Genomic DNA, 24,534 nt, shown 5'->3' with positions numbered 1-24,534 from the left:
GCGCCGCGGGTTGCCGAACCCTGGCCCAGACCAAAACTCCTCAAGTAGACACGTGAATCCTCCGCTCAGACCTGATGGATTCAGCAGACAGAAAGTTCACCGCAGGCCGATCAGAAAGGTGGATGACGTAACGTCTCGGCACAAAAGTTGCAGTTGGCCTCCTGCTAGCTGGTTGCAGGACAGTCCGTTGGCGGATAGCAGGTGGACTGGTTGGGTTTTCTTGATGGGCAGTGACTCTGAATAAAGATGTTTAAGGGGGGGGGGGGGGGGGGTGCTGACCTCTGAATATATTTGGCCTATTTAGCGATTATCATAGCATATTAGCATGTTGTCTTAAAAAAAAGGAAAAAAATAACACCAGCTGTACGTGATCAAGAATATCTGAAGTTGAATTTTGTGCAATGGGGAGTCCTATGTCTCGTTATCCCCAGTGGATTTTATAATTTGTGGAAAGATAATTTGTGCAGAAATACTGCAGGAATGACATAGCAGCAGTTAAATGCAGCCTTCTGTAAGCTTTAAATATCCACTGGGCTTACATCAAATACATCAAAACACAACAATAAAAAACACTTTTCTGAACTTATCAATATGACTCTGTCCTTCACAGGATAAGTAACATGGATCACTGCAAAAACTCACAATCTTAACAAGAATATTTGTCTTATTTCTAGTTAAAATGTCTCATTTTAGTAAAGAAATCTCATTACACTTAAAACAAGACTCATCACTGGAAAAAACAACAATTTTCACCTGTTTCAAGTAGATTTTCACTTAGAATAAGTAGAAAAATCTACCAGTGGAACAAGATTTTTTTGTTTGTAATAAGAAGATAAATTTATAATATTCAAATAAACTTCTGTCAAGTGAAAATTTACTTGAAACGGGTGAAAATTGTCAAATAAGTTATTTTTCTGGTGTTATTTTTCTGGTGATGACTCTAAATGTTGAAATAGCAGTAAAACCACATTCATTGATGAAATGACATAAGGGATGGAAAGGGGGGATGGCAGTTTTTCTTTTTTTTTTTGACTAATGAACATCCAAATCCTAAAATAAAGTATATCAAAAAGGTTGTTTTTGTTATAAAATGACATTAAAATAATGCCTCAGTGTATTTCTAGTCAACACGACCAAACAGAAAATGAGATGCAAACCCACGGCACATGATTTGGTCAAATACATAGCTGAATGTTTTTGGAAGTTTGGTAATATATTTGGTTACAAAATATGAACATAAGAGGTGGCCCGAGTCTGAAGCGAGGCGTCGCAGAGCCCACACCCAGCACTAGCTCCTGGAGGAGATTTGTGGTTTTAAAATCATGCAAAAGTTCCTCCGCACAGTCAACAAGCAGATTTCCGGTGTGCAGGAGCGTGAGCGGACTCCAGGGTTCGGCTGTCTGTCTATCACGATTAGGCTGCCAAAATAACATCTGTTGGCATGGCGATTCAATGTTTCTCTGTAAGGCACCGTTTCTGTTTCCTTTCCTTCTCCACCTCGTCCTTTCTGCTTCAGCTGAACCAGGTTCAATTGCACTTAACATTAGCGAGTGAGAGCAGCTTCTCCAGTGGAAACGGCTTTTCTGCACTCAGATTCACTGCTGTACGGAAGAGTATCAGGGCCAGGCAGGAGAAAAAATATTTTAGAGGAAGATTTTTTTTTATTGTGCACTTCGAGAAAAAAGTCGAAATGTCGAGAAAAAAGTTGAAATAAAATTTCGAGAAAAAAGTCAAAATGTCGAGATTAATGTTGAAATACAATTTTGAAAAAAAAAAGTCGAAATGTCGACATTAATGTTGAAATACACCATGTAAAGTCGAAATTTCGTGAATAAAGTCGAAATTTCGAGAATAAAGTTGAAATACAATTTGGTGAATAAAGTGTAACTGTCTCCTCTGGTCCATCAAATCCAGTTAGAGCGACTGACAGCTCTGCAGCAGCAGCCGTAACTAACTAACTAACTTACATCCTTGGAGTGGAACGTTAAGAAAGAAAAAAGAAAGAAAGAAAGCTTCCCTTAGTACTCCCACAATGGGGAAATTCTTTCTCTGCATTTAACCCATTTTCTAGTTGAACTAGTAGCAGTGGTCGCCATGCAATGGCACGGCGCCCGGGGAGCAGTAAGGGTTAAGGGCCTTGCTCAGGGGTTGACTTTGGTTGCAATCCAGGGGCTTGAACTTGGGTCCTCCAGACTCCAGCCCTCCTCTGTAACCACTAGGCTACCACTAAGGGTACGTTTCTGAAGTTATGCAACTGCATAGTGTGATATGTGTTTCAAATCAATATCGTCTTCAAATTTTGACTTTTTTCTCAACATTTCGACTTTTTTCTCGAAGTGCATAATGAAAAAAAAAAAATCTTCCTCCTCTAAAATATTATTTTTATTTTCTCTTGCCTTGCCCTGATACGAACGTACTTCCGTACTGCTGTTTGTGCAAATCTCCTGCTGAACCGTCTCATCTTAGTCCACACTCCCCCCAGCTCTCACGTCCTCCGGGCCGTTAGGGTTAAATCACTGCACAGCGCAGAAAACCCAAGCAAGTGAAGAAATTATTTGCAAAAGAGTTTTCACGCCACTAAGAAGGGAAAAACAAATCTTAAATTATGAGAGGGAACAAAAATAAATGAATCACAAGTTTACAAGAAATAAGCGTTCACTTGAGAATAGAGGTGTAATTTTACAGGATAAAAGTAGCACAGTGAAGCAAACATTCAGAACAACTTCTAACACCCTGTTTCCACGTGTCCTCCGGTGTTCAAGCAAGTGCAGTTCTCCTCAAACGTTCTAACGACACTAAGACTGTTCCTTCCAACTCCGGACAGAAACTATCCTTAAGTCAGCTTTGCAACCTGAACAACTTCACTACAGTCAAACAGCTGAAAGAAGACTTGAAACTAGAAACTGTGTGCAGAAACACCTAGAGCAGGTGTCGGCAACCCAACATGTTGAAGGAGCCATATTGGACCAAAAACACAAAAAACAAATATGTCTGGAGCCGCAAAAAATTAAAAGTCTTGTATAAGCCTTAGAATGAAGAAAACACATGCTGCATGTTTCTATATTAGTAATAACTGGGTCTTCGGCTGCTAATGTAGCATGCTAATGTCTTTCCATGTGACTCTTTTTGTTACGCAAATCTATGAGTATTAGGCAGGAGAAAATTAAAAATAATATTTTAGAGGAGGAAGATTTTTTTTTCATTATGCCCTTCGAGAAAAAAAGCCGAAATGTCGAGAAAAAAGCCATAATGTCAAGATTAATGTTGAAGTACAATTTCGAGAAATAAGTCAAAATGTTGAGAAAAAAGTCAAAATGTCGAGAAAAAAGTTGAAATGTTGAGAAAAAAGCCAAAGTTTCGACTTTATTCTTGAAATTGTATTTCAACATTAATCTCGACATTTTGACTTTTTTCTCAAAGTGCACAATGAAAAAACACATCTTCCCCTCTCAAATATCTTTCCTCCTGCATGGCCCTGATACTCTTCCGTACAAATCTTCGTTAACAGAAATGTTGAAATGTAATATTTATTCTACACATTTTTACAGTATTGGAAAATGTTCAGAATGTTTGTGTCATTTTTGTCCTACAGAAACCACATTAAAACCAAAAATATATTTCCCTCCCCCATCTACTTCCATTTTCAAACATTTTTGAAAAAGCTCCAGGAGCCACTAGGGCGGCGCTAAAGAGCCGCATGCGGCTTTAGAGCCGCGAGTTGCCGACCCCCGCCCTAGAGGAACGAGGCTGCTTTGATACGTGGTGGTTTACTGCGTTCTGCCACATCGTCGTGAATTAAACTTGCGAGCTAGAAGCAGGACAGTCGTCCAAGCGACCCGGCGTTCCCTGAAGGATTCCATTTGGAAAACATTTTAAAACAGCTGTATTTTCATACTTTTATGTGACACATCTGGCTTCTTTTTTTCTTCAAATGATCTGCAAAGTTTCGGTGCTGAAAGACGGGTTCAATGTTGTAACTTAAACAACTCCCGGGCCTCACGACGTCACTCTGAGAGTACGAGCCACAACAAATGGTGCAGGTTTGGCCTCGCCCTGGACGTTCTGGATTAGACCTACCAACCTCTGCTCTTCTCATTGAGTTGCAGTGCTGCTCTCAGCCTTGAGTTCCTGTGAAGTCCAATCCAAAACCTGGTGACACAACCGGCCCTGCTACCGGCAGGTTAGACTCCTTTCAAAACAGTGTGTAAGAGTGGATTTCAAACCACGGAGCGATGCTCGCCGCAAACGTACACGGCGCTGGGCTGGATGCGCCTCTTGGTGTTGCCCGGCAGCTGAGGGAGGAACTTGAAGTACTTGGGCATCAGGTCGAGGCAGGCGTCGCGGAACTTCTTGATCCGCCAGTAGTAGATGAGCGGGTTGAGGGCCGACTTGAGGTAGCACAGCCACAGCAGCCACGTGCTGGTCCGGAAGAAGCTGTCCTTGTGGTAGAAGCCGCGGCTGAAGGTGGTGAGCAGGCTGTAGGCGGTGAAGGGCGCCCAGCACACGGTGAACACCGAGAACAGGATGAGGATGGTGGTGAAGGCGCGGGTCTTGAAGCTCATGTCCACGTTCATCTGGAAGGGCCTCTGCAGGCTGAGCAGGCCCAGCTTGCTGGCCTGGCTCAGGCACAGGCCGTCCGGGTGGCTGTGGATGCGCACGGCGTTGTGGCGGATGGTGTTCAGGATCCCCAGGAACGTGTACAGCATGACCAGGAACGGCACGAAGAAGAAGACCAGCGTGAGGATCAGCACGTAGGCGTGGTAGCCCGGCTCGCCGCTGTAGTTGAACACGCACTGCGGGGCCCTGGGGGGGAAGTGCAGGGGCGGGGAGCCCACCGCCAGGGGGAAGGAGAGAACAAAAGAGAGTCCCCAGGTGACGGCGATGAGCAGCTTGGCTCTCTGCGGGCTCAGCTTGTCTTGTTTCTGAACAATGATGAGGAAGCGATCGATGCTTATTATAAGCAGTATGGCCACTCCTTCCATCACGAAGAACCAGAAGAGCATGGCCGACACTCGGCAGAAAGCGTCTCCGAACATCCAGCTGGTGGTGGCCACGGTGACCAGGGCGAAGGGCATGTTGAGGATGGCCAGCATCATGTCTGCGAAGGCCAGGCTGGCCAGGAGGATGTTGATGGCGGAGCGCATGGCCGAGCGCTGGTACACCATGAGACACACCACCACGTTCCCCGTCAGGGCCACCAGCAGGATGGCGGCCATGGCCACGCACAGGAACACCTGGAGAGGCAGGCTGACGGCCGGGGGGCCCGTCGGGGCCGGGCCCGTCGGGGGGACCGGCTCTGCCGGAGACCAGGAGTCCTGGGACACGGTTGCCATGGAGACGTCCTCCGTCAGGTTCAGACGCCTCGTAACGAGCCCCCAGCCACTGGAGTTGATCCTCCCAGCTTCTGGAAGCCCAGCAGTGTTGGAGTGAAGCATCTTTCCCCAGCGTGAACGTGCAGCGTCACTCGTGAGGCCGCGCTACGCATGTTGCAGACGATGCAGACGATGCAGACGATGCAGATCCTGCCCCCTCAGTGCATCACGGCGCCTCCGGCCAACACCCCAGCTCCTGGAAGGAACACAGATGTGGACTCATTACAAGGAAGGAGGGCACAATTTGAAAATGGCACACTGCAAAAACTCAAAATCTTAACAAGAATATTTGTCTTATTTCTAGTTAAATGATGATGAAGTAGTTTATTTGGTCGATCAGTTTCATTTGATAAATACTAAGCATTTCATTTCCTTTTGTAGGAAAGAAATAATTAAAGAAAGAAGTAAGGAATAAACTGACCAAAAGGTGTAGCTGAAGCCTAAGCTTATTGTGCCGACCCTTTTTAATTTAGGGTGCTTTCACACCTGTACCGTTTCAAGCAGTTGTACCGGAACAGGGAACGTTTCCCCCTAAAGATCAGAACGTTTGGTATATGTGAACACAGCAATCGCGCTCTGAAACGGTACAAAACAAGCGATCCGAGATCACCTATAGCTGGGAGGGAATTCATGAAAATCGTGCACTTGGTGACAAGTTTTTGATATTTGGCATGGTGTTAGGTATGGACATAAGGTTTTCAAAAACCACCGCAAACAAATTGGGACGGCCCCCTAGTGGCCGGTTTGCAGAAAATTCAAAATGGCTCCCGCTGAAAAGACCAAAGGTCATATCTCAGCTTCTCTTAGTCCTAGATTGTTGTATCTTGTCACTTTCTCTACTTGTTTTGGTGCTAGGAATTCAATTCTGAGATATATTTCCTATTTCAAGGTCATGTTGAAGGTCAAATTTAATTTTAAAGGTAATTTTTTGCACAAAAAACTCCATATCTCTAGAATTAAGTCACATAGAAAGCTTAGATAGGGATCTAGACCCCTATTTTCCCCCCAAGAAATGTAATTTTCTGTTTATTGGACAGGTCACTATCGCTGTAGTATCAATAATCTAATTGGGTGAGCATTATGGCCATCGTTCAGGCTTAAGATGAACTCAACTTCAGAACAAAGCCACAACGAAAGCAAGTACTGGTGGAGTTGATAATATTGACGAGTGTGGTCGATTTGAGCTCCATGGCACCGCTATATCCCTGACTAACCATCTGACATGTGACAACATGGGGGGGATAGTGGTGCCTTCAGCTTCTGAAGGCACCACTATCAAGCTTCCGGATGACTTTGCCATTGTGCCGTATATAGCTGAATATGCTGGGGAAATCAAGCTTTCATCAATTCTATTTGGAACAGCCAGACCAACTTTTTCTTAAAACAACCGAGCAGGGGTGCCTGACGAAGCATGGCTAGACCATGTCCACAAGGTCCTGATAGAAAACGATGCAACACTTCAAGACACACCAGTGACCTACTCTGGGTTCATCTCACATGGCCAAAGCCATGAAGATGTCAAGCATTGGGCGCAGAAACACTCAATGCTTGTGGTCATGAAGGCAACAGAGTTTGTGAATCCTGGCCAGATTCCAGTCATAGCGGATGACTGTCCTCTGTATGCCCAACAGAAAAATGTCAGTGGAAGTTCCCTAATGAGGTTGGTGAATCAAAGATGGTGTGCTTCATGGGCTTCCTTTACATCAAGATGATGTCCCAAGAGTCTGGGCGTAAGCTGTTGGCTGGGTCTGGCTGGGACCGGGTGTTTTCCCTCGCAAAATTTTCAACACTGGTGTTGCAGCATCTCTTCTAAGTGGCAAGCATGTCAAACGTACACGGTATGCATACCAGCTTACTCTTGCCTGGCTCCATGTACTCAAAGTACAGGCATATGATGAATACTGCCTAGAGGGCTATGGGCCTCATGAAACCTTGGAGATGTGGTAGAATTGACTTATGAGTAATGCTCCAACAATCTCTTACTGGCTGACAGTGAGAGACTACCTGATGATCAACTGCCGCCTCATCCGGGGTCAGCGAGTGGGCAATTAGCCACTAACCCTGAAAGCTTGTGAGGATCTGTGGCCATGGTTATTTGCCTTTGGACATACAAACTATGCCCGCTGGATGCCAGTCTTCTTGAAAGATGGCACGTCTACCAGATACCCACCCATCAGTACATGAGGCTTTCATGGAGGGCAAGTTTGTCGTAAAAAGTGGTGAAAAGAAGTTCACATTAATGGCACTTGATCAAAGTCAGAAGCACAGCATCAAATTTCTAAAGGAAGATAGTGGATCAAAGGCCTCTATGGTCAGCAAGAGGAGGAGGAGATCATCGAGTTCTTGAAACCTACTTTCCTATGGGCCATTGATGAGTTTGAGGTGGCATGCAAGCAAGCTGGGCTCTGCCAAGGCAAATACAGCTCTAATCACCAAGGTCTTCTTGTCCCTACAAGCCCGTCCTGATCTAGACATCGATGAATTCTTTGAGCACGAGAATCAGCGTGAGCCTCCATCCTTGTCTGATGTGATCAAGGCAAGCTCCGGTCAGGATCCGAGTCAGATATTCGTGGATGCCTACCAGGAATGCCTGGTTCTGGCCCCTCTCCATCAGCCAAAGAGGCTTCTGTAGTTGTGCTTGATATGGCAGCAGTAATACATATCATCAAGACCCAGCGTGCCAGAGTGTTTGGAGAGTACACTCAAATGCACTTGCTACCCTACTTGTGCAGCCTGATGACTGACAGAACGACAAGAGTGGATGCGGTCTGGAATACATATATAGAGGCAAGTCTCAAATCCCAAACTCGTGTCAAACGGGGTGGGACTGCAGGGTGTCGAACATGAGTGTCTGCTAAGATGCCTCTGCCAAAGGGAGCTCAATGGCAGAAGTTCCTCAAGGACAGTCAAAATAAAGACCAGCTGTTTCAGTACCTTAGTCAGAACCTTCAAGAGATCACAGCTGGCTCAGAGTACCACCTTCTCACAACAAAGGCTGACCTTGTCCTGAGCAACAAACCAACTAACCTACACGCCTTTTTGTTTGTTTTGTTTGTTTATGTATTTGAGCACATTGAATCCATGCTCCAAGGCTTACCTAAAGACAGTAGATAGTGATGTAGTGGTGCTGGCCATCAACCTGTTCAAGGAGCCGGGCCTCTCAGAACTGTGGATTGGCTTTGGATCAGGAAAAGCATATAAAGATATTCCAATTCGCCACATCTCAGAAATGCTGGGACCTCAAAAATGCCAAGCACTGCCCTTTTTCCACGCATTCACCGGGTGTAACGTTGTATCAGCAATGTTTTGAGTTGGCAAAAAAAAACACATGGAATGCATGGACAGCTTTTCCTGAAGTCACCAACACCCTCATTGAAATCACCCAAGACCCAACCAGCGTCACACTGGAATCAGTGCATATGCAACATCTCGAACGCTGGACTGTTCTAATGTATAGCAAGGACTGCAGTGTAGAGTCAGTCAATGAAGCCAGGAAGCTTGTTTTCACCCATAGCCTCAAGTCCCTGGATTCAATCCCCCCAACCCAGCACGCCTTATTCCAGCATGGCAAGATGGAAGCAATCCCTCTCCAAAACTCCTAAGATTCCAGACCCATTTGATTGGGGTTGGGAATGGAATGCCAGAACCAAAGTGTGGGTGGCATATTGGACAGATCTGGAAGATGTCTGCAAGGGATGCGCACTTCTCCTTCACTGTGGCTGTGTGGTTTCCTGTAAGGGAAACTGTAAATGCTACAGAGCTGGACTCCGCTGTACCACCTTTTGTAAGTGTGAGGGTGAAGTAGCTCTGATTTCATACTCTGGGCCCAATAAACGAGGCCGTAGAGGCAGGCATTGTAGATTTTAAGTGAGTTTAAATATGCACAGCTGATGTTTTGTGTGTGTGTTATTTTAATAAAATCATATTCTTTCACTGTGACTTAGTTCTGAGGTTATGTTCATCTTAAAGCTAGGGTCTATGATTTTGAGTTAAAAAAAAAAAAAAAGACACCTACTCCCCACACAAACTCCCTCCCCCCTGTGCTCTGCCTCACATGAAGCTCCCGCCTCCGACACACACCCTCTGGTACGGGAGCCAGCAGGACCAAAAAGATGCGCCGCTTCTGCAAATACTCTCTCTCAAATGTCCTTCGTGTTGCCGTACTTTGGGAGGCAGGGAGTAGGTGAGGACTGTCCAATCACTGACATTCAAGCAGATTGACCAATAGGCGCCGTTCGGGCCGAATGGCGCCTATTGGTTGACTTCTTTGCAGGATTACAGCAGATAGAAGAAATATTTTCTTTTGGTTCTTTTTGCTAATCATATTTCATAGGTAACACTATTGGGCCATAACAACCTTATAAATGATTTTGATAAAAATGTACAATATGTAAAATCGTAGACCCTAGCTTTAAGCCTGAATGAATGCCACTGCACTCACCCAATGAGATTGACACTACAGTGATAGTGACCTGTCCAATAAACAGAAAATTACATTTCTTGGGGATGAAAATATGGGTCTAGAGCCCTATATAATCTTTCTATGTGACTTAATTCTAGAGATATGGAGTTTTTTGTGCAAAAAATGACCTTGAAAATTAAATTTGACCTTCAACATGACCTTGAAATAGGAAATATATCTCAGAATTGAATTCCTAGCACTAAAACAAGTAGAGAAAGTGACAATAAACAATAATCTAGGACTAAGAGAAGCTGAGATATGACCTTTGGTCTTTTCAGCGGGAGCCATTTTGAATTTTCTGCAAACCAGCCACTAGGGGGCCATCCCAATTTGTTTGCGGTGGTTTTTGAAAACCTTATGTCCATACCTAACACCATGCCAAATATCAAAAACTTGTCACCAAGTGCACAATCTTTATGATTTTTGACATATTCCCTCCCAGCTACTAGGAGAGGTGGTCTTGGCCCGATTCCATTCCAGACCTGAAACGGTTCATTTTTTTTATTTGTAGTGAGAACATAATCCACACAGCAACCGATACAACGCCATTCATTGTGTATGTGCGACCGCGGCGCAAGGAGAGGAGTCGGTGCAGCCTCCACCACCTTCTCTCCGAGATGTCGTCCCAGCGCGGCATGGTGAAATAAAAAAAATTTCAATTCGGGCAGGGTTTGTGCAGCATGGCATTTGTTACCAGCTTTGAACTAGGGATGTCCCGATCAGGTTTTTTTGCCCCCGAGTCCGAGTCCGAGTCCTTTGATTTTGAGGACTTGCCGATACCGAGTCCCGATCCGATACTTTTATAAAACAATAAAAAATGAAGAAGAGAAAAGAAAATTATGCAGGATGACCCTTTTATTATATTTTAACATGTGTACTGTAAACTGAGCACATAGGAGGTAGGCAGCTTGAACATTCTTAAGTCAGTATAAAAAAATCCTCGTTCACTCTGAAGTAATTCCACACAACAGACATGATAGCATAGGGCTGCTTCAGCTTCAAAACAAACAGGCGTGCTCTGCGCGCATGCGGTGTATGGCCGCCGCTCCGAGCCCACTACTCCACGTGTGCGTTGATTTATGGTCCCGCGTCACACCAACGCAGAGTCTTCAACGTAGGGTCTGGCGTAGGGTGCGCGTCGCCGCGAAACCTACGCTGTAGACTCTGCGTCGGTTCGACGCGGAACCATAAATCAACGCACACGTGGATGTCTGCGGCGCAGCTCCGCTTCCTCCAGGCTCCCGGCACCGGGGCTCGGCGTGTCCCTCCGCGGTACTCCCGGGGACTCTAGTCCCTAGTCCCGCAGCCCCAGTGAGTATTTTCACCGGACATTTTGACCGGAGAGATTATAAAATACCGGACTTCGGCATATTTTACCGGACAACGGAAATCCTGATATATATATCCGATTCCTGATCGGCTCATAACGCCCGAGTCCGGATCGAGTCTGCAATCACGTGATCGGCCCCGATTTCCGATCACGTGATCGGATCGGGACAACTCTACTTTGAACCGCTACAGACGGTGGCCTTGTGAACACAAACCCCACAAACGAGAAACGGAACAACCGTATCGATTCAGCCCCTGAATCGGAACAAAACAAACGGGCCACAGGTGTGAAAGCACCCTTAGTTTACTTCATAGTACTACTACTGTACTAATACTACAAGGACAAACAATCTACAACAACAAAAAAACAGCAAAGTAAAACACACATGCAAAACAAGAAGGAAGACAAATATAAATATGACAGAAAAAAACTAGTAAAAAAACAAAACAAACAGAAGACGGATCTCAGAAAAACAACTAACAGAGAAAGTAAATAATCAATGCTTAGAGGAAACAGAAACAATCTCTAGAAGAGTGAAAACTAAAGGAAACCAAAGACCAATCATTACATTTTTGGTATGTAGATATTATTTTTACAACAATGTGTATATATAGTTTTGTATCACACCAATGTTCTGTATCTTTCGATTATATTGGATTTATACATCGTTTTAAATGTATTTATTGAACTACAGTTTTTTAATTCATTATTTAGGCTGTTCCATATTTTAACTCCTGCAACCGATATGCATCTTTCTTTAGTATTTATCCTAGTTTTGGTTCTATTATCTATGGCAGTCTCTCTAGCCTGGAACAGACTCTGGATAAGGATGGAAGGAGATGCTTGTGTGCCTTATACATTAGGAGTGCAGTGTTTAATTCAACTATGTCAATTCATTTTAAGGATTAATTAAAGCAGCACTATGTAACTTTTCCAGCTTAATCTAATACTTCATCATCATCATTGTGATGGAACATCAACTTCCAACAGGTTTAATGAACCTCTGTCATGGTCTGAGGGGTCTGTATCACCTTCACTGGCACTATGTAACTTTGAGGAGCATGGTAGGAACCCTGCCACACTAAAAAACTACAAATCTTTACGGCTTTGACTGCTTTACGGCATACGTCACTTCCCCCTCCTTCCCCATTCGTAGTGGAGACCAAAGCTGGGCGGGGCGTGGAGCGCAGAGCTCAGGAGAAGCTGGTATCATGGCAGAAGCAGCAAAAAAACCCAAGAAAATGAAAGTTTTATCGGAGGAGGCAAAAAAAAAGAAAGGCGGGGGAGTAACAAGCTAAATGCCCAGAACAAAAATAAACATTGGCCCGGTGTCGTGCCAAAAAGTGAGTGCGTGCCAGAATCTGATTTCTGGCCGCGGGAGCGCGCACAGCAGCCCGTTGAACGATAGCGCTTAGACGTCAGATTTTAAGATTATGAAGCTCAAAAATGAGATCAAGTCATATTTAGGCAGAAACAACTTTTCATTAACTGTATTTGGCCTTCAATCAATTTTTGGCAGGTGAAAATGCCTATTTTGTGTTGTAAAAGAGTTAAAAGCAATCCTGTGAGCTCTAGTGTTTATATTATGAAAATCAAGAATGAGATCAAGTCATATTTAGGTAGAAACAACCTTTCATTAACTGTATTTGGCTTTCAATCAATTTTTGGCAGGTAAAAAGACCCATTTTCAGGGGAGAAATCAGATTCTGGCAGGAAATCACTGCGTTCACTCGCTGGCGTGAGCTGTAAGACGAGGAGGGATGTCCGACCGATGGGGATTTATGGGAATAAAACAAGAGACAGAATTGTTATGATACAAATGTAAATGTAGAGTTCTATGTTCAATAAGAATCAAAATTAGAATGTTTTCACATTAGTCTTGGGTTTTGGTAATTCTAAAATGACTGACAATATCAACAACAGACACAGAATAATAATAGTGATCATAAAATTGTGTAATTGGCAATGAGGAAGCTTTATAAAATAATAATACAATTGAATAGAATTACAGTACTAGAGGAAAGAATGCAATGCAAAGAAAATGTATAGAACATTTCTACTATTTTTCCTGAGAACTTTAAAATTGTGCAGGGCTGATCTGCCAAACATTCAGTTATTCACAGGTTATAAAGTATTTTTTTATTTTGTCAGTAAGTATGTTGGACTACTAGTTTAAAAGACGTGACAGGAAAATTGATTTAGAAAAGATTTTTTCTTTAAGTCTAAGATATGAAAGAAAATTGCACTGCAAAAACTCAAAATCTTAACAAGAATACTCATTTTAGTAAAAAAAAATCTCATTACACTTAAAACAAGACTCATCACTGGAAAAAACAACAATTTTCACCTGTTTCAAGTAGATTTTCACTTAAAATAAAATCTGCCAGTGGAACAAGATTTTTTTGCTTGTAATAAGAAGATAAATCTTGTACCACTGGCAGATTGTTCTACTTATTTCAAGTGAAAATTGACTTGAAACAGGTGAAAATTGTCAAATAAGTTATTTTTCTAGTGATTACTTTTTTTTTTTTTTTTAACTTTTTGACATTTTTTGACTAAAAATGAGACATTTTAACTAGAAATAAGACAAATATTCCTGGTAAGATTTTGAGTTTTTGCAGTGCAATTTTCTTTCACATCTTAGACTTAAAGAAAGAATTAATCTAGAGGGTAGAGGCCACTTTTGGAAATACTTACAAATTAGACACTGTTATTAAAAAGGTGGTTCCTGCTGGTCAGGACAGAGGTACAATTGAATGTTACTTACAATTACCCAAAATGCATCATAAAGCTTCAAGATGGTATGTACGGAAGAGTATTAGGGCCAGGCAGGAGAAAAATAATATTTTAGAGGAGGAAGATTTCTTTTTCATTATGCACTTTGAGGAAAAAGTTGAAATGTTGAGAAAAAAGTCAAAATTGCGTGAATAAAGTACAATTTCAAGAAAAAAGTTGAAATGTTGAGGAAAAAAGTTGGAATGTTGAGGAAAAAAGGCGAAATTTTGACTTTATTCTTGAAATTGTATTTCAACCTTAATCTCGACATTTTGACTTTTTTCTCAAAGTGCACATTAAAAAAATGTTTCCCCTCTCAAATATTTTTTCCCCTGCATGGCCCTAATACTGTTCCGTATGGTATGATATGTGTCCTTGGACAAATAATAATGCTTGTAGTAATCACAAGATGATATGGGAGAAAGATCTGAGATATTTATCTTAGAATTCTGAGAAAAGTTTTAATGAAAAGAAAATCTGCTAGTTTTTTCTGAATTAACGAGATAATTATCTCAGAATTCTGAGAAAAGTTTTAATGGAAAAAGAAATCTGCTGTTTTTCTGAATTAACCAGACAGAGACCTCACAACTTGCAAGAAGCTGTCATTCACTTGAGAGCTGGATTTCATGGAAGCAAACATGCCCCGCCTGTCCAGTTTAATCCAGTTTTATTTTGCTTTGAAACATTGGGAGATAGTCTTGTCTTTAAGTTATATTATAGATGGTATTGTTATTAGTTTGTTGACTTTGCGCAGGCCTTTGGACCTCAGGACTTTGCGGCTTCTATTCTAAAGCCTTATCACAGCAGATCATTCCGCGTCAGGAAAGCAACAATGTATCCATGACAACAACCAACTGTTACATATGTTTTGACGGTTACAGCAGGTAGCAAAAAGTAGCTGGTGTTAAAGTCTATTTTTTATTTTAGTTAACAATTAATTTGGCATGTTGACGGTAAACTTTTGGTCTTCGGGGAGGAGCTAATGATGGATGAATGGATTGACGAGTGCCAGTCTCTGGAAAAAAAAGACGACATGCGGAGCTGTAAACTCTCCCACTCTTTTAAAATCTTCCTGTGTTTGTCCTCATATTTTCGTTTGGCTGTGCATTTTTCCCTGCCATTTTGAGAAGGCACCACAAACGCAAAATTCAACACGAGCGCGCGCCCGTATGGTACAGCGACGCGGGTTGGATTCCAGTCGCGGCATATTTTCCCCCCGCTTCCTACATGTCTGTCTTTCGTGACAGCGTCACTTTATGGTCAAACCACACACCCCTTTCTATTCAACACCGACTCCTGAATCCTGTAACCCTAATCGCGCGCACAGTTCACACGTACTAAAAATGCTGCGCGTTGCTATGGTTACTGACCCCCCCCAGCAGGAGCAGGAAATTCTAACTTTTCTTACATTTATACCAGATGGGCTTGACTACCTGTCTGGAAAAAGTTGAGCAAAAAGGAAAGAAAAACCTGCACTATTTTCAAGGAATATCAGCAAAATAACAGACAAGCCCCAGTTTTCTGGAGTGTTCTCACAAGGTATATCTGAAAACAGAGAGGCAGAGGACGGATGGCGTCTTCCTTTGCTTTTGTCTTTTGCCACTGTCGCATTTTCAAGACCTTATGATATGGCATTAACGGGAAAACCCCAATCTAACCGCTTGGATGGCAGATACAGCCCCTTTACACTCCGGCAGACAAGAGAAACAGCAGCACATCAGCGGTGCCCTCGGCTCATGCACTTCTCGTGTCCACGTCTCCAGTGTGGAGCAGGGTCACGCTCGGCCGGCTGGCCCTGACACAAATCTGGAAGAAAAATTGACTATTTCATTGACAGCTGGAAGGACACGGATACATTCATCAGGGGAGACCTGCAAGGCTCACAATTGCTTACAGCAGGGGACCTCAATATGTCGATCGCCATCTACCAGTCGATCGCAAAGGTATTGTAGCGATCAGGATGTATCAGAAGGATGAGGAAGCGTAAACCAGTTTAACAGATTTATTATCTGTCACAGAAATGGGTTACTGATGGCCGTAACCACGCCAAAACAACAAAAACGCTGCTGAGTTACTCAATCAGCTGTTCAACTCCGCTCAACAGCTGTTCAACTGACGCGCCTCCTAACGGGCGCCGCTCAGCCGCTCTACGCATGCGCACACTCACACTCACAACTCCCGTGCTTACCCCGCCCCTACCTGTTCTCTACCCACAGGCTTAACATTAAACAGAACATCTGAACATGACAACATTACTAACATAACTGAACATAACTGCAGGGTCGCTACATTACCCCCCCCTTACTAAGTCCCTCGCCCCGAGGGGTGGCATAAAAAGTCTCTGAGGTGGCCCGGGGCTCTTCTCAGTCTCTGAGGCCGCCTTGGGGTGAACTCACGCGGCTGCACCTGCAGTCTGGGAACATCCTGCCTAAGAGCAGGGGGTGAGTTTGTGGGTGGGGGAGAGTGTGGGGAATCAGAGGGGGACACAGTCACTGAATCCGGGGGTGTGACTGCCTGGTTTCTCTGAGAAGGTGTAGGGGGGTTGAGGCGCTGATGTGGGCGTGCATCACCTCTGTATGGGGCCAGCCTGTCTCTGTGGAGGACCACCCGTCTCCCTCTAGGTGGCAGCTGGACCCTGTAGACCACCTCTCCCAGCTTCTCCAATACCTCACAGGGGCCCACCCAGTGACAGTCCAACTTAGGGCACCGGCCCTTCTTTCTTCTTGGACTATACACCCACACCAGGTCCCTGACCTTGAAGTCCCCCCCTCTAGCTCTTGTATCGTAATTTCTTTTCTGTCTCATGCCAGCCTTCTGTAACTGGTCACGGGCAAAAGCATGTGCTGACTCCATCCTATCTTGGAGCCTCCTGGCGTATTCCGGTCCCGGTGGGACTGTCGGTGTGTCTGGGGGTCTGCCAAGAGCCATTTCTGCTGGTGTCCTTAGCTCTCGCCCCAACATGAGCAGGGCTGGTGTGCATGAGGTGGAATCCTGCACAGCCGATCTGTAGGCCCATAGGACGAGAGGGAGGTGCATGTCCCAATCACGCTGATGCTCCGCGGTGAGGATAGCGAGTTGTTTTGCCAGAGTCCTGTTGAAACGTTCAACCAGTCCATCACTCTGCGGATGGAGAGTAGTCCGTGTCTTTTGCATGCCCAGCCGGTCACACATAGCAGTGAACACTCTAGACTCAAAGTTTCTACCTTGGTCACTGTGGATGACCTCAGCCGCTCCGAATCTGGCAAACATGCCCTCCACCAGAGCATCTACCACGGTCACCGCCTCCTGGTCGGGTATAGCATATGCCTCTGGCCATTTTGTAAAATAGTCCATAGCGGCCAGGACATAACGGTTCCCCTTTTCTGTACGTGGGAACGGGCCCATTATGTCCACTGCCACCCTCTCCATCGGGGCACCCACTGCCAGCTGTTGAAGTTGGGCACGTGACTGATCAGTGGGACCTTTGTGCGCTGTACAAAGGTCACAGCGACGGCAAAAGTCCTCAACATCCCTCCTGAGCTGGCCCCAGTAGAAGCTCTGGCGGAGTCGACGCAGGGTTTTGGAGACGCCAAAGTGTCCTGCTCCCGTGGTTCCATGAGAGGCTCTAAGCACTGATTCCCTCAGAGCTCTGGGGACCACCACCTGCCACCTCTCCTCCCCTGTAGCAGTCTCTTTCCAGGCTCTCTGAAGCACTCCATCCATCAGCCGGAGAGCCTCAAACTTTGAAAACAGTCCTTTGGTGGCAGGCGAGCACCCAGCGACCTCATTCCACAGTGGCTTTTGTCCTGACTCCACCCACCTCAGCACCGGGTGTAGATCAGCATCCTGTTCCTGCTGCGCTCTCCAGTCAGTTGGGTCGATAACCTGCGTCTCTCTGCAGACCGGCCCGGCCCCATGGTGTGTGTGATCTTGCTCCTCCCCTGCCCGGAGCTCTTTCTCCCGATCCTCTCTCTTTTCGCAGTACCGGCAGCCGCTGGGAGCACAGGGGCGCCGGGACATGGCGTCAGCATTGGTATGGCGAGCCCCAGCCCTGTACTCCACTGTGAAGACGTATGGCGCCAGCTCCTCCAACCAGCGCGCAATCTGCCCCTCAGGCTCCTTGAAAGACATCAACCACTGGAGGGCTGCATGGTCAGTCCGCACCGTGAAGGGCAGGCCGCACAAGTAATACCTGAAGTGGCTGATTGCTCTCACGATTGCAAGCAACTCTCTGCGTGTCACACAATAGCGCCGTTCCGCCTTGTTGAAGGTTTTGCTGAAGTACGCCACCACTTTCTCCCCCTCTGACCCCACCTGACTCAACACCGCCCCCATCCCAACATCACTGGCATCTGTGTCCAGGACAAACGGTAGGTTGAGGTCTGGGGGGGTGAGGATGGGAGACTCCGTCAAGGCCTTCTTCAAAGAGCTGAAGGCCAGCTCGCACTCAAGAGTCCAGGCAAAATCACAGTCTTTCCGTTGCAGGCAGAACAGGGGTGCGGCTATACAAGAGAAGCCACGCACGAACCGCCTGTAATAAGACGCAAGTCCAAGGAAACTCTTCAGCTCCCGTAGATTAGTGGGGGCTGGCCAGTCCTTTACTGCCCGCACCTTGTCCTCCAAGGTGCTGATGCCTTCTCCTCCGACTCTGTGTCCCAAGAACTCCAACTCTCTCCTCATGAAGCAGCACTTGTCGGGGTGGAGCTTCAGCCCCGCTGCTGCTATCCTCTGTAGAACCTGTCGCAGAGCTCCTAAGGCCGCTTGGAAGGAGCTCCCGTGGACCAGGATATCGTCCAGGTAGACCAGGCACTTCTGTCGGGGGACGTCGGCCAGCACTTTTTCCATTAGCCGTTCAAACGTGGCCGGGGCGTTGCACAGGCCGAAGCAGAGAACTCGAAACTGCCACAGCCCCCGTCCAGTGCAAAAAGCTGTCTTTGGTCTAGCTTCAGGACTGAGGGGCACCTGCCAATACCCGCTGCGCAGGTCTAGGGAGGAGAACCAGGACGAGCCGGACACTAAGTCCAGACACTCGTCGATGCGGGGCAGCGGGTATGAGTCCTTCTTGGTCACACTATTCAGCGGTCTGTAGTCCACGCAGAATCTCATCTTTGGACTCCTTTTCTTATTGACCATCACAACCCCGAGGCCCAGGGGCTGTCAGAGGGTTCAATGATGCCGGTTGACAACATCTCATCAATAGCACTGTCTGCTGCTGTCTGATGGGCCAGGGGGAGGCGGCGGGGGCGTGTTTTGATGGGCCGTGCATCGCCTGTGTCAATTTCGTGCTGCACCAAGTGTGTCAGGCCCACCTCCTCTTCTGTCAAAGCAAAAATGTCCTTAAACTCCCACAATACCTGCCACAGCTCCTCCTGCTGCTCAGGTTCCAAGCTATCACAGCTGCGTTTCCACACCTCCCTCACTGCTGCCAGTCTGTCCACTCCCAGAGCTGTGGGTTGTTGAGTGGGGGTGAGGCTGGGGGCGGGGCTGGGGGTAGCATTGGTGTTGGGGGGCATTGCTGCAGGAGGGGGGATTTGGAGCGGGGGGTGTGTTTCAGCCACTCTCGAGGTTGGTGGGTGTGGTGACGTGGCTAGCGTGGGGTGCACCATTTCAACTGTGGGACCCCCTGGAAAGGCCAGTGTGTTCTTCCCCAGATCTAGCACACAGCGAGCAGCCCTCAGGAAGTCCAGTCCTAATATACAGGGGTCCTGTACTTCTGCAACCCACACCTTAAAAGACACTGACAGCCCCCCCACCCGTATAGCCACAACCCCTTTCCCAAGCATGGGGGCTAACCCACCAGTCACTGTTCGCAGCTTCACAAGAGTGGGTGTCAACTGTGTCCCTGCTGGAACCACGTCCGGTCTCATTAATGTAGCTGTGGAGCCGGTGTCGACAAGGGCCGTACATGGAGCCCCTGCCAGGGTGACTGGAACATGGCAGAAATCCCCCATGTGAGTCCAACCAACCACCCTCACAGACTCAGCGATGTCATCTGCTTCTGGGGGGAGTGGAGCCCCGCTCCCCCGTCCGTGCGGCTGGGCTCCGTCCAATGAAATCAAGGCAGGGTGGGACACCGGGGTGGGGGTCTGTGTCGTCCCATTTACACAGACCCGGGGGCGTTTCCCTGAATATCAGCACGCCTGGGGCACCTCACGCTTATATGGCCAGCCTGGCCACACAGCCAACACACAAGGGGGCCCCGGCGAGGGCGGGTGCCGCTCTGTGGTGATTGTAGAGACACAGCACGGATCAGTTCAGTCAACTCGGCCGCCCATGCTGGTTTCTCTTGTCCTGGGTCTCCCTGCATCGCCGTCCTCACAACAGGGTTGCTCTCCGGGTGGCCGCCCTCTACTGCTCCTCCAACGACCTCTCTCTCCAACGCCAGCTCCAGTGCTTCCTGCAGAGAGCTGGGGTGTGCCAGTTGAGTCTGGATGCGCAGCTCTCTTGGGGTTATGGCTCGGATGAACTGGTCCCTGGCCAGCTCGCTCTGCACCTCAGGAGACATGTGGGCGTATGCTCTCCGTGCCAGGGTTTCAATGTCATTAGCCAATATGCGGAGCGGCTCCCCTGGCTGTCTCTGTCTGCTTGACAGCTCTGAACGCAGCACACCAGGCTGGCTGCACTGACCAAACCGCCGCTTCAGAGCCCCAACCAAGGCCCCATAGTCCGCCCTCTCGGATGGGCTGAGTAGGAGCAAGCAGGATAAGGCTTCTTCTGTAAGGCACAGAGCTAGCTGGAGTGCCTTTTTGTCCTCAGACCAGCCCACAGCCTGAGCCAACAGTTCAAATTGAGCCTGGAAGGCTTCCCAGTCCGCTTTACCATTGTATTTCGGTGTTTTCACCTGGAACTGGTTATAATGGGCGCCACCATCCTTGATTACATCCGGCACCACGTCACTTTCGGCAGGAGCTCCCCTGCTGGAGCGCCGCCCCGCGCTGGGTGAGTCGAAACCGGCAGCAGCAGCCAGCTCTATGGCTGTCTGTCTAAGGCGAGACAAACGTTCTGGGGCATTGTCATAATCACGCCATACACCGTCCATCCCCTCCTGTTTGACCTTCTGGCGAGCTCCGGATCGTTCCTGACGCGCTGCCATTACGTTTAACTGGCGAGGAAGAGCTGACGTTGGCAGAGCAGGGTGGAGGAAAATCCGTTGTTTAACTTCTGACACCAAATGTAGCGATCAGGATGTATCAGAAGGATGAGGAAGCGTAAACCAGTTTAACAGATTTATTATCTGTCACAGAAATGGGTTACTGATGGCCGTAACCACGCCAAAACAACAAAAACGCTGCTGAGTTACTCAATCAGCTGTTCAACTCCGCTCAACAGCTGTTCAACTGACGCGCCTCCTAACGGGCGCCGCTCAGCCGCTCTACGCATGCGCACACTCACACTCACAACTCCCGTGCTTACCCCGCCCCTACCTGTTCTCTACCCACAGGCTTAACATTAAACAGAACATCTGAACATGACAACATTACTAACATAACTGAACATAACTGCAGGGTCGCTACAGTATTATTGGTAGATCGCGTGACATTAAAAAAATTGACGTCAACCTATCATCCATCCCGTCTTTTGATTGATATACAGGGCAGCCAATCAGATGACATCTGAATTTTGTCTGAGGTCATAGGTCGCTAAGTGCTAACTAACTAGCAAACTTGTCAGCGAGTTACGGCCAGTTTTCAGCCTTTGGTTTTTTCTAGGGCTGAAACGATTCCTCGAATAATTCGAGTAATTCGATTACAAAAAATGGAGGAATTTTAATTTCTTTTTTTTTTTTTTTCGTTTAATTTCACTAGCTCAAATCCTCGTATTACGCCCGGACTACATTTAATGCGACACAACGCGCTGACGCTGCGCCATACATCCATGCGCTGCGCACGTTAAAGGGGGAAGAAAGAGGCGGCGGATATGTTTGTTTAGTAACATGCCGTGCTCAGGCAGTCTGCAATGGCCCAGACGGGAGACACATGTAGTTCAGTGCTTAACTTTTATTTTTAATCCACGCTATATTCTTCTGGCTCCTATGTTCCCCCTCTAAAGCCAAAATTATTGTTCTGCGTTAAATCAACGCAGAGTCTACGGTGCTCTCCGGCGAGGGCGGAGAGCGCCGGTCCGGCTAGCGGTGCTGCGCTGACGTGCAGGCTCTCCACGGCTACGCCGTAGCCTACGGCGTAGGGTACGCTGCGATGCGCACCATTCTGCGTTGTTGTAACGCGGAACCATAAATCAGCCTTTACCCGGTACATAAACCTCTGTTCCCGCTACAGTTTTAACTAAAAGAAAAGGCAGAAAATGTCAGAAAAATAAAAACGTAATAAAGCTAACTGGGTAGTTTTCAATTTTAGGTCCGTAGTCATTCATGGATAAAACAAGCAGCACTGGTGTCTAATGTGCTCCAATACAGCAGGGCTCAGAATTTTATTTTGAACACTGCCAAAACTCTAACTTAAAACTTAACTAGAACAAATTTGCTTGACACAAATGAAAGTTCAATTGAAACACGTGGGAAAAACACCTAACCTTTTAAGTTATGTGTGTTATCAGGTGTAATGTAATTTTTAGGTTAGAAATAAGAACATTTCTTGGTAAGATCCTTAGTTTTTTGAGTGAACATAGTTAATTGTGTTGTGTTGTGCAATATTGGCTCATGCGATATAAAGAATCCTCAATATATTTATAAATAAATATATGTTTTGCATTTTTTGTAGTAGGTGGTAGATCATTTTGACTTGATCATTTTATAAGTAGCTCTAATGCTGAAAAAGTGTGAGCACCCCTGGCTTACAGGGTGTGCTGCTTCTTCCTGTCCTGGGTTACGGCGTCTGCTGGAGTCAATTAGGGCTGGGGATCGATTCAAATGTCAAGAATCGATTCGATTCCGATTCTTAAGATTCAGAATCGATTATCACGCTTTGATTCAATCCAATTCGATTCAATATTGATTTGGGTTACTGTTAATAAAACTGTTTTTTCAGCTGTTGCATGAATTATATGACTGTCTAGTTATGCAACATATTAATACTAGTATAATATTGAGATTCAACAGCAAGTATTGCAGCTAATGATGCTGTAAGGACCAATCAGCTCCCAGAATGCTGATAGAACTGCTTTCAGAAACATCGTGGGTCAGAATTACCAAACAGATCCAGGGAGGAAACAGAAATCACTTGTATTTTTTCCCCTTTTATGAGAATTTGGTTTTTAACATTTATGCAAATGTAACCCCAAGACAGTATATAAAGCAAAGAAATATAGACAATTTATGCAATTATAACTGAAAACTTTAATGTTTTCATACCTTTAAACATATTTAAAGGCAAAAACATGGCACCAGTTATTCTGGTCCAACAAAACATTCCTTTTTTGGGCATAAACATAAAAGTACCAAAAGTTGTAATGTAATGATGGAAAAAAACAAAATTCTTTTTTTTTTTTTTTTTTTTTTTTTTAAATCGATCTTTAGACATATGAATCGATTTTTATGAAATTAATATGAGAATCGATTTAAAATCGGAGAATGGATCTTTTCAACACAGGCCTAGAGTCAATCCCAGCATTCTTTGGAGGAACGGTCTGGACTAAAGGGCTGCGTTGGGATCGGGTCCCGCCGGGACCCAACACTAATCTGGCGGGAGCGGGCGGTTTGAACTTTGCTGGGGGCAGGTAAAAAAAAACACTGCGGGATCAGGATGTATCCTAGCGCCCAGATGGAAATCAATGAGGTGGAAAAGAACCTCAAACAAGGTCTTTACAAAACAAAGACAAAGCAAGGCCAGTCAGATATTTGGAGAAACTGTGTTTAGTGTCTGTGGAGCATCTTGGAAGAGCCGAGGGATTGGGACCAGCAGTCGGTCAGCAACATTCTCTCCTCGTTAATTTTGTTTATTTTATGTTATTTATTAGTGTTATTTGAGCCACTCACAGCTACTCTCGTTGCTATAACCTCTATCACATAATTGATGCTGCGAGAAAGGTGAAATAGCTTGTGCAATGACGACAATGATGGATTTGCATCTAACTTTGGGTCAGGTGACCTATGAACTGTCAATCATCCATCAAGCTCCTCAATTATCATGTTAACATTAAATCAGATAGAATTGTCCAGGACATTTCTCTTGAGGGACGGGAGAAGACACTAAATCGATGCATCTCTATTATTGTGCAGCATGAATTGTTGAAAAAATTGAGTTTTGCGGATGCGGGCGGGAGTGGAACACACAGGTTGCAGGCGGTAATGGTCAGAAATGCAGCGGGAGAGGGAGGAAGAAAACAGTCCCGCTATAGCAGGGCTCTAGTCTGGAAAAACCTTTACTGAATGGACACTGAACAAGCAGAGACCCCAGAGTCGTCTGAGTTTGACATCTCTATCTAAGCCTAGAGGCGGACCATTCTGTTGGACATGGGAGGGGAAAAGTCAAATAAATCTGGACCAAGATAAATGAGACAGCAGACAAAACGATCCTCACTTTGTGAGGTTAATTCAGTGCTTCTCAAAGTGTGGGGCGCGCCCCACTGGTGGGGAACGGAGACATGACAGGTGGGGCGCGAGCCGCGCGACAAACGGGAGGAAGTTTTCAATTTCATGCCTATTTTACTATAAATGCTAT

At 46.0% G+C, this 24,534-nt stretch overlaps 1 protein-coding gene across 1 annotated transcript in view; it reads right to left on the bottom strand.

Moving 5' to 3' along the window:
* Window positions 1-737: 737 nt before the first annotated feature.
* The window catches only part of gpr63 (G protein-coupled receptor 63), a 32,695-nt gene continuing 8,898 nt past the window's right edge, over window positions 738-24,534 (bottom strand). The window contains exon 3 of the mRNA XM_061747087.1: window positions 738-5,568. Within this exon, the coding sequence (XP_061603071.1) occupies window positions 4,218-5,435 (1,218 nt within the window). The 5' untranslated portion in view covers window positions 5,436-5,568 and the 3' untranslated portion in view covers window positions 738-4,217. The remainder of the gene's footprint in view (window positions 5,569-24,534) is intronic.

The sequence above is a fragment of the Cololabis saira genome, chromosome 18 (genome assembly GCF_033807715.1).
Source record: "Cololabis saira isolate AMF1-May2022 chromosome 18, fColSai1.1, whole genome shotgun sequence".
NCBI classification, from domain to species: Eukaryota; Metazoa; Chordata; class Actinopteri; order Beloniformes; family Belonidae; genus Cololabis; species Cololabis saira.
Note: the sequence above shows the minus strand (reverse complement) of the source record. Positions and strands in the feature narration are given on the sequence as shown.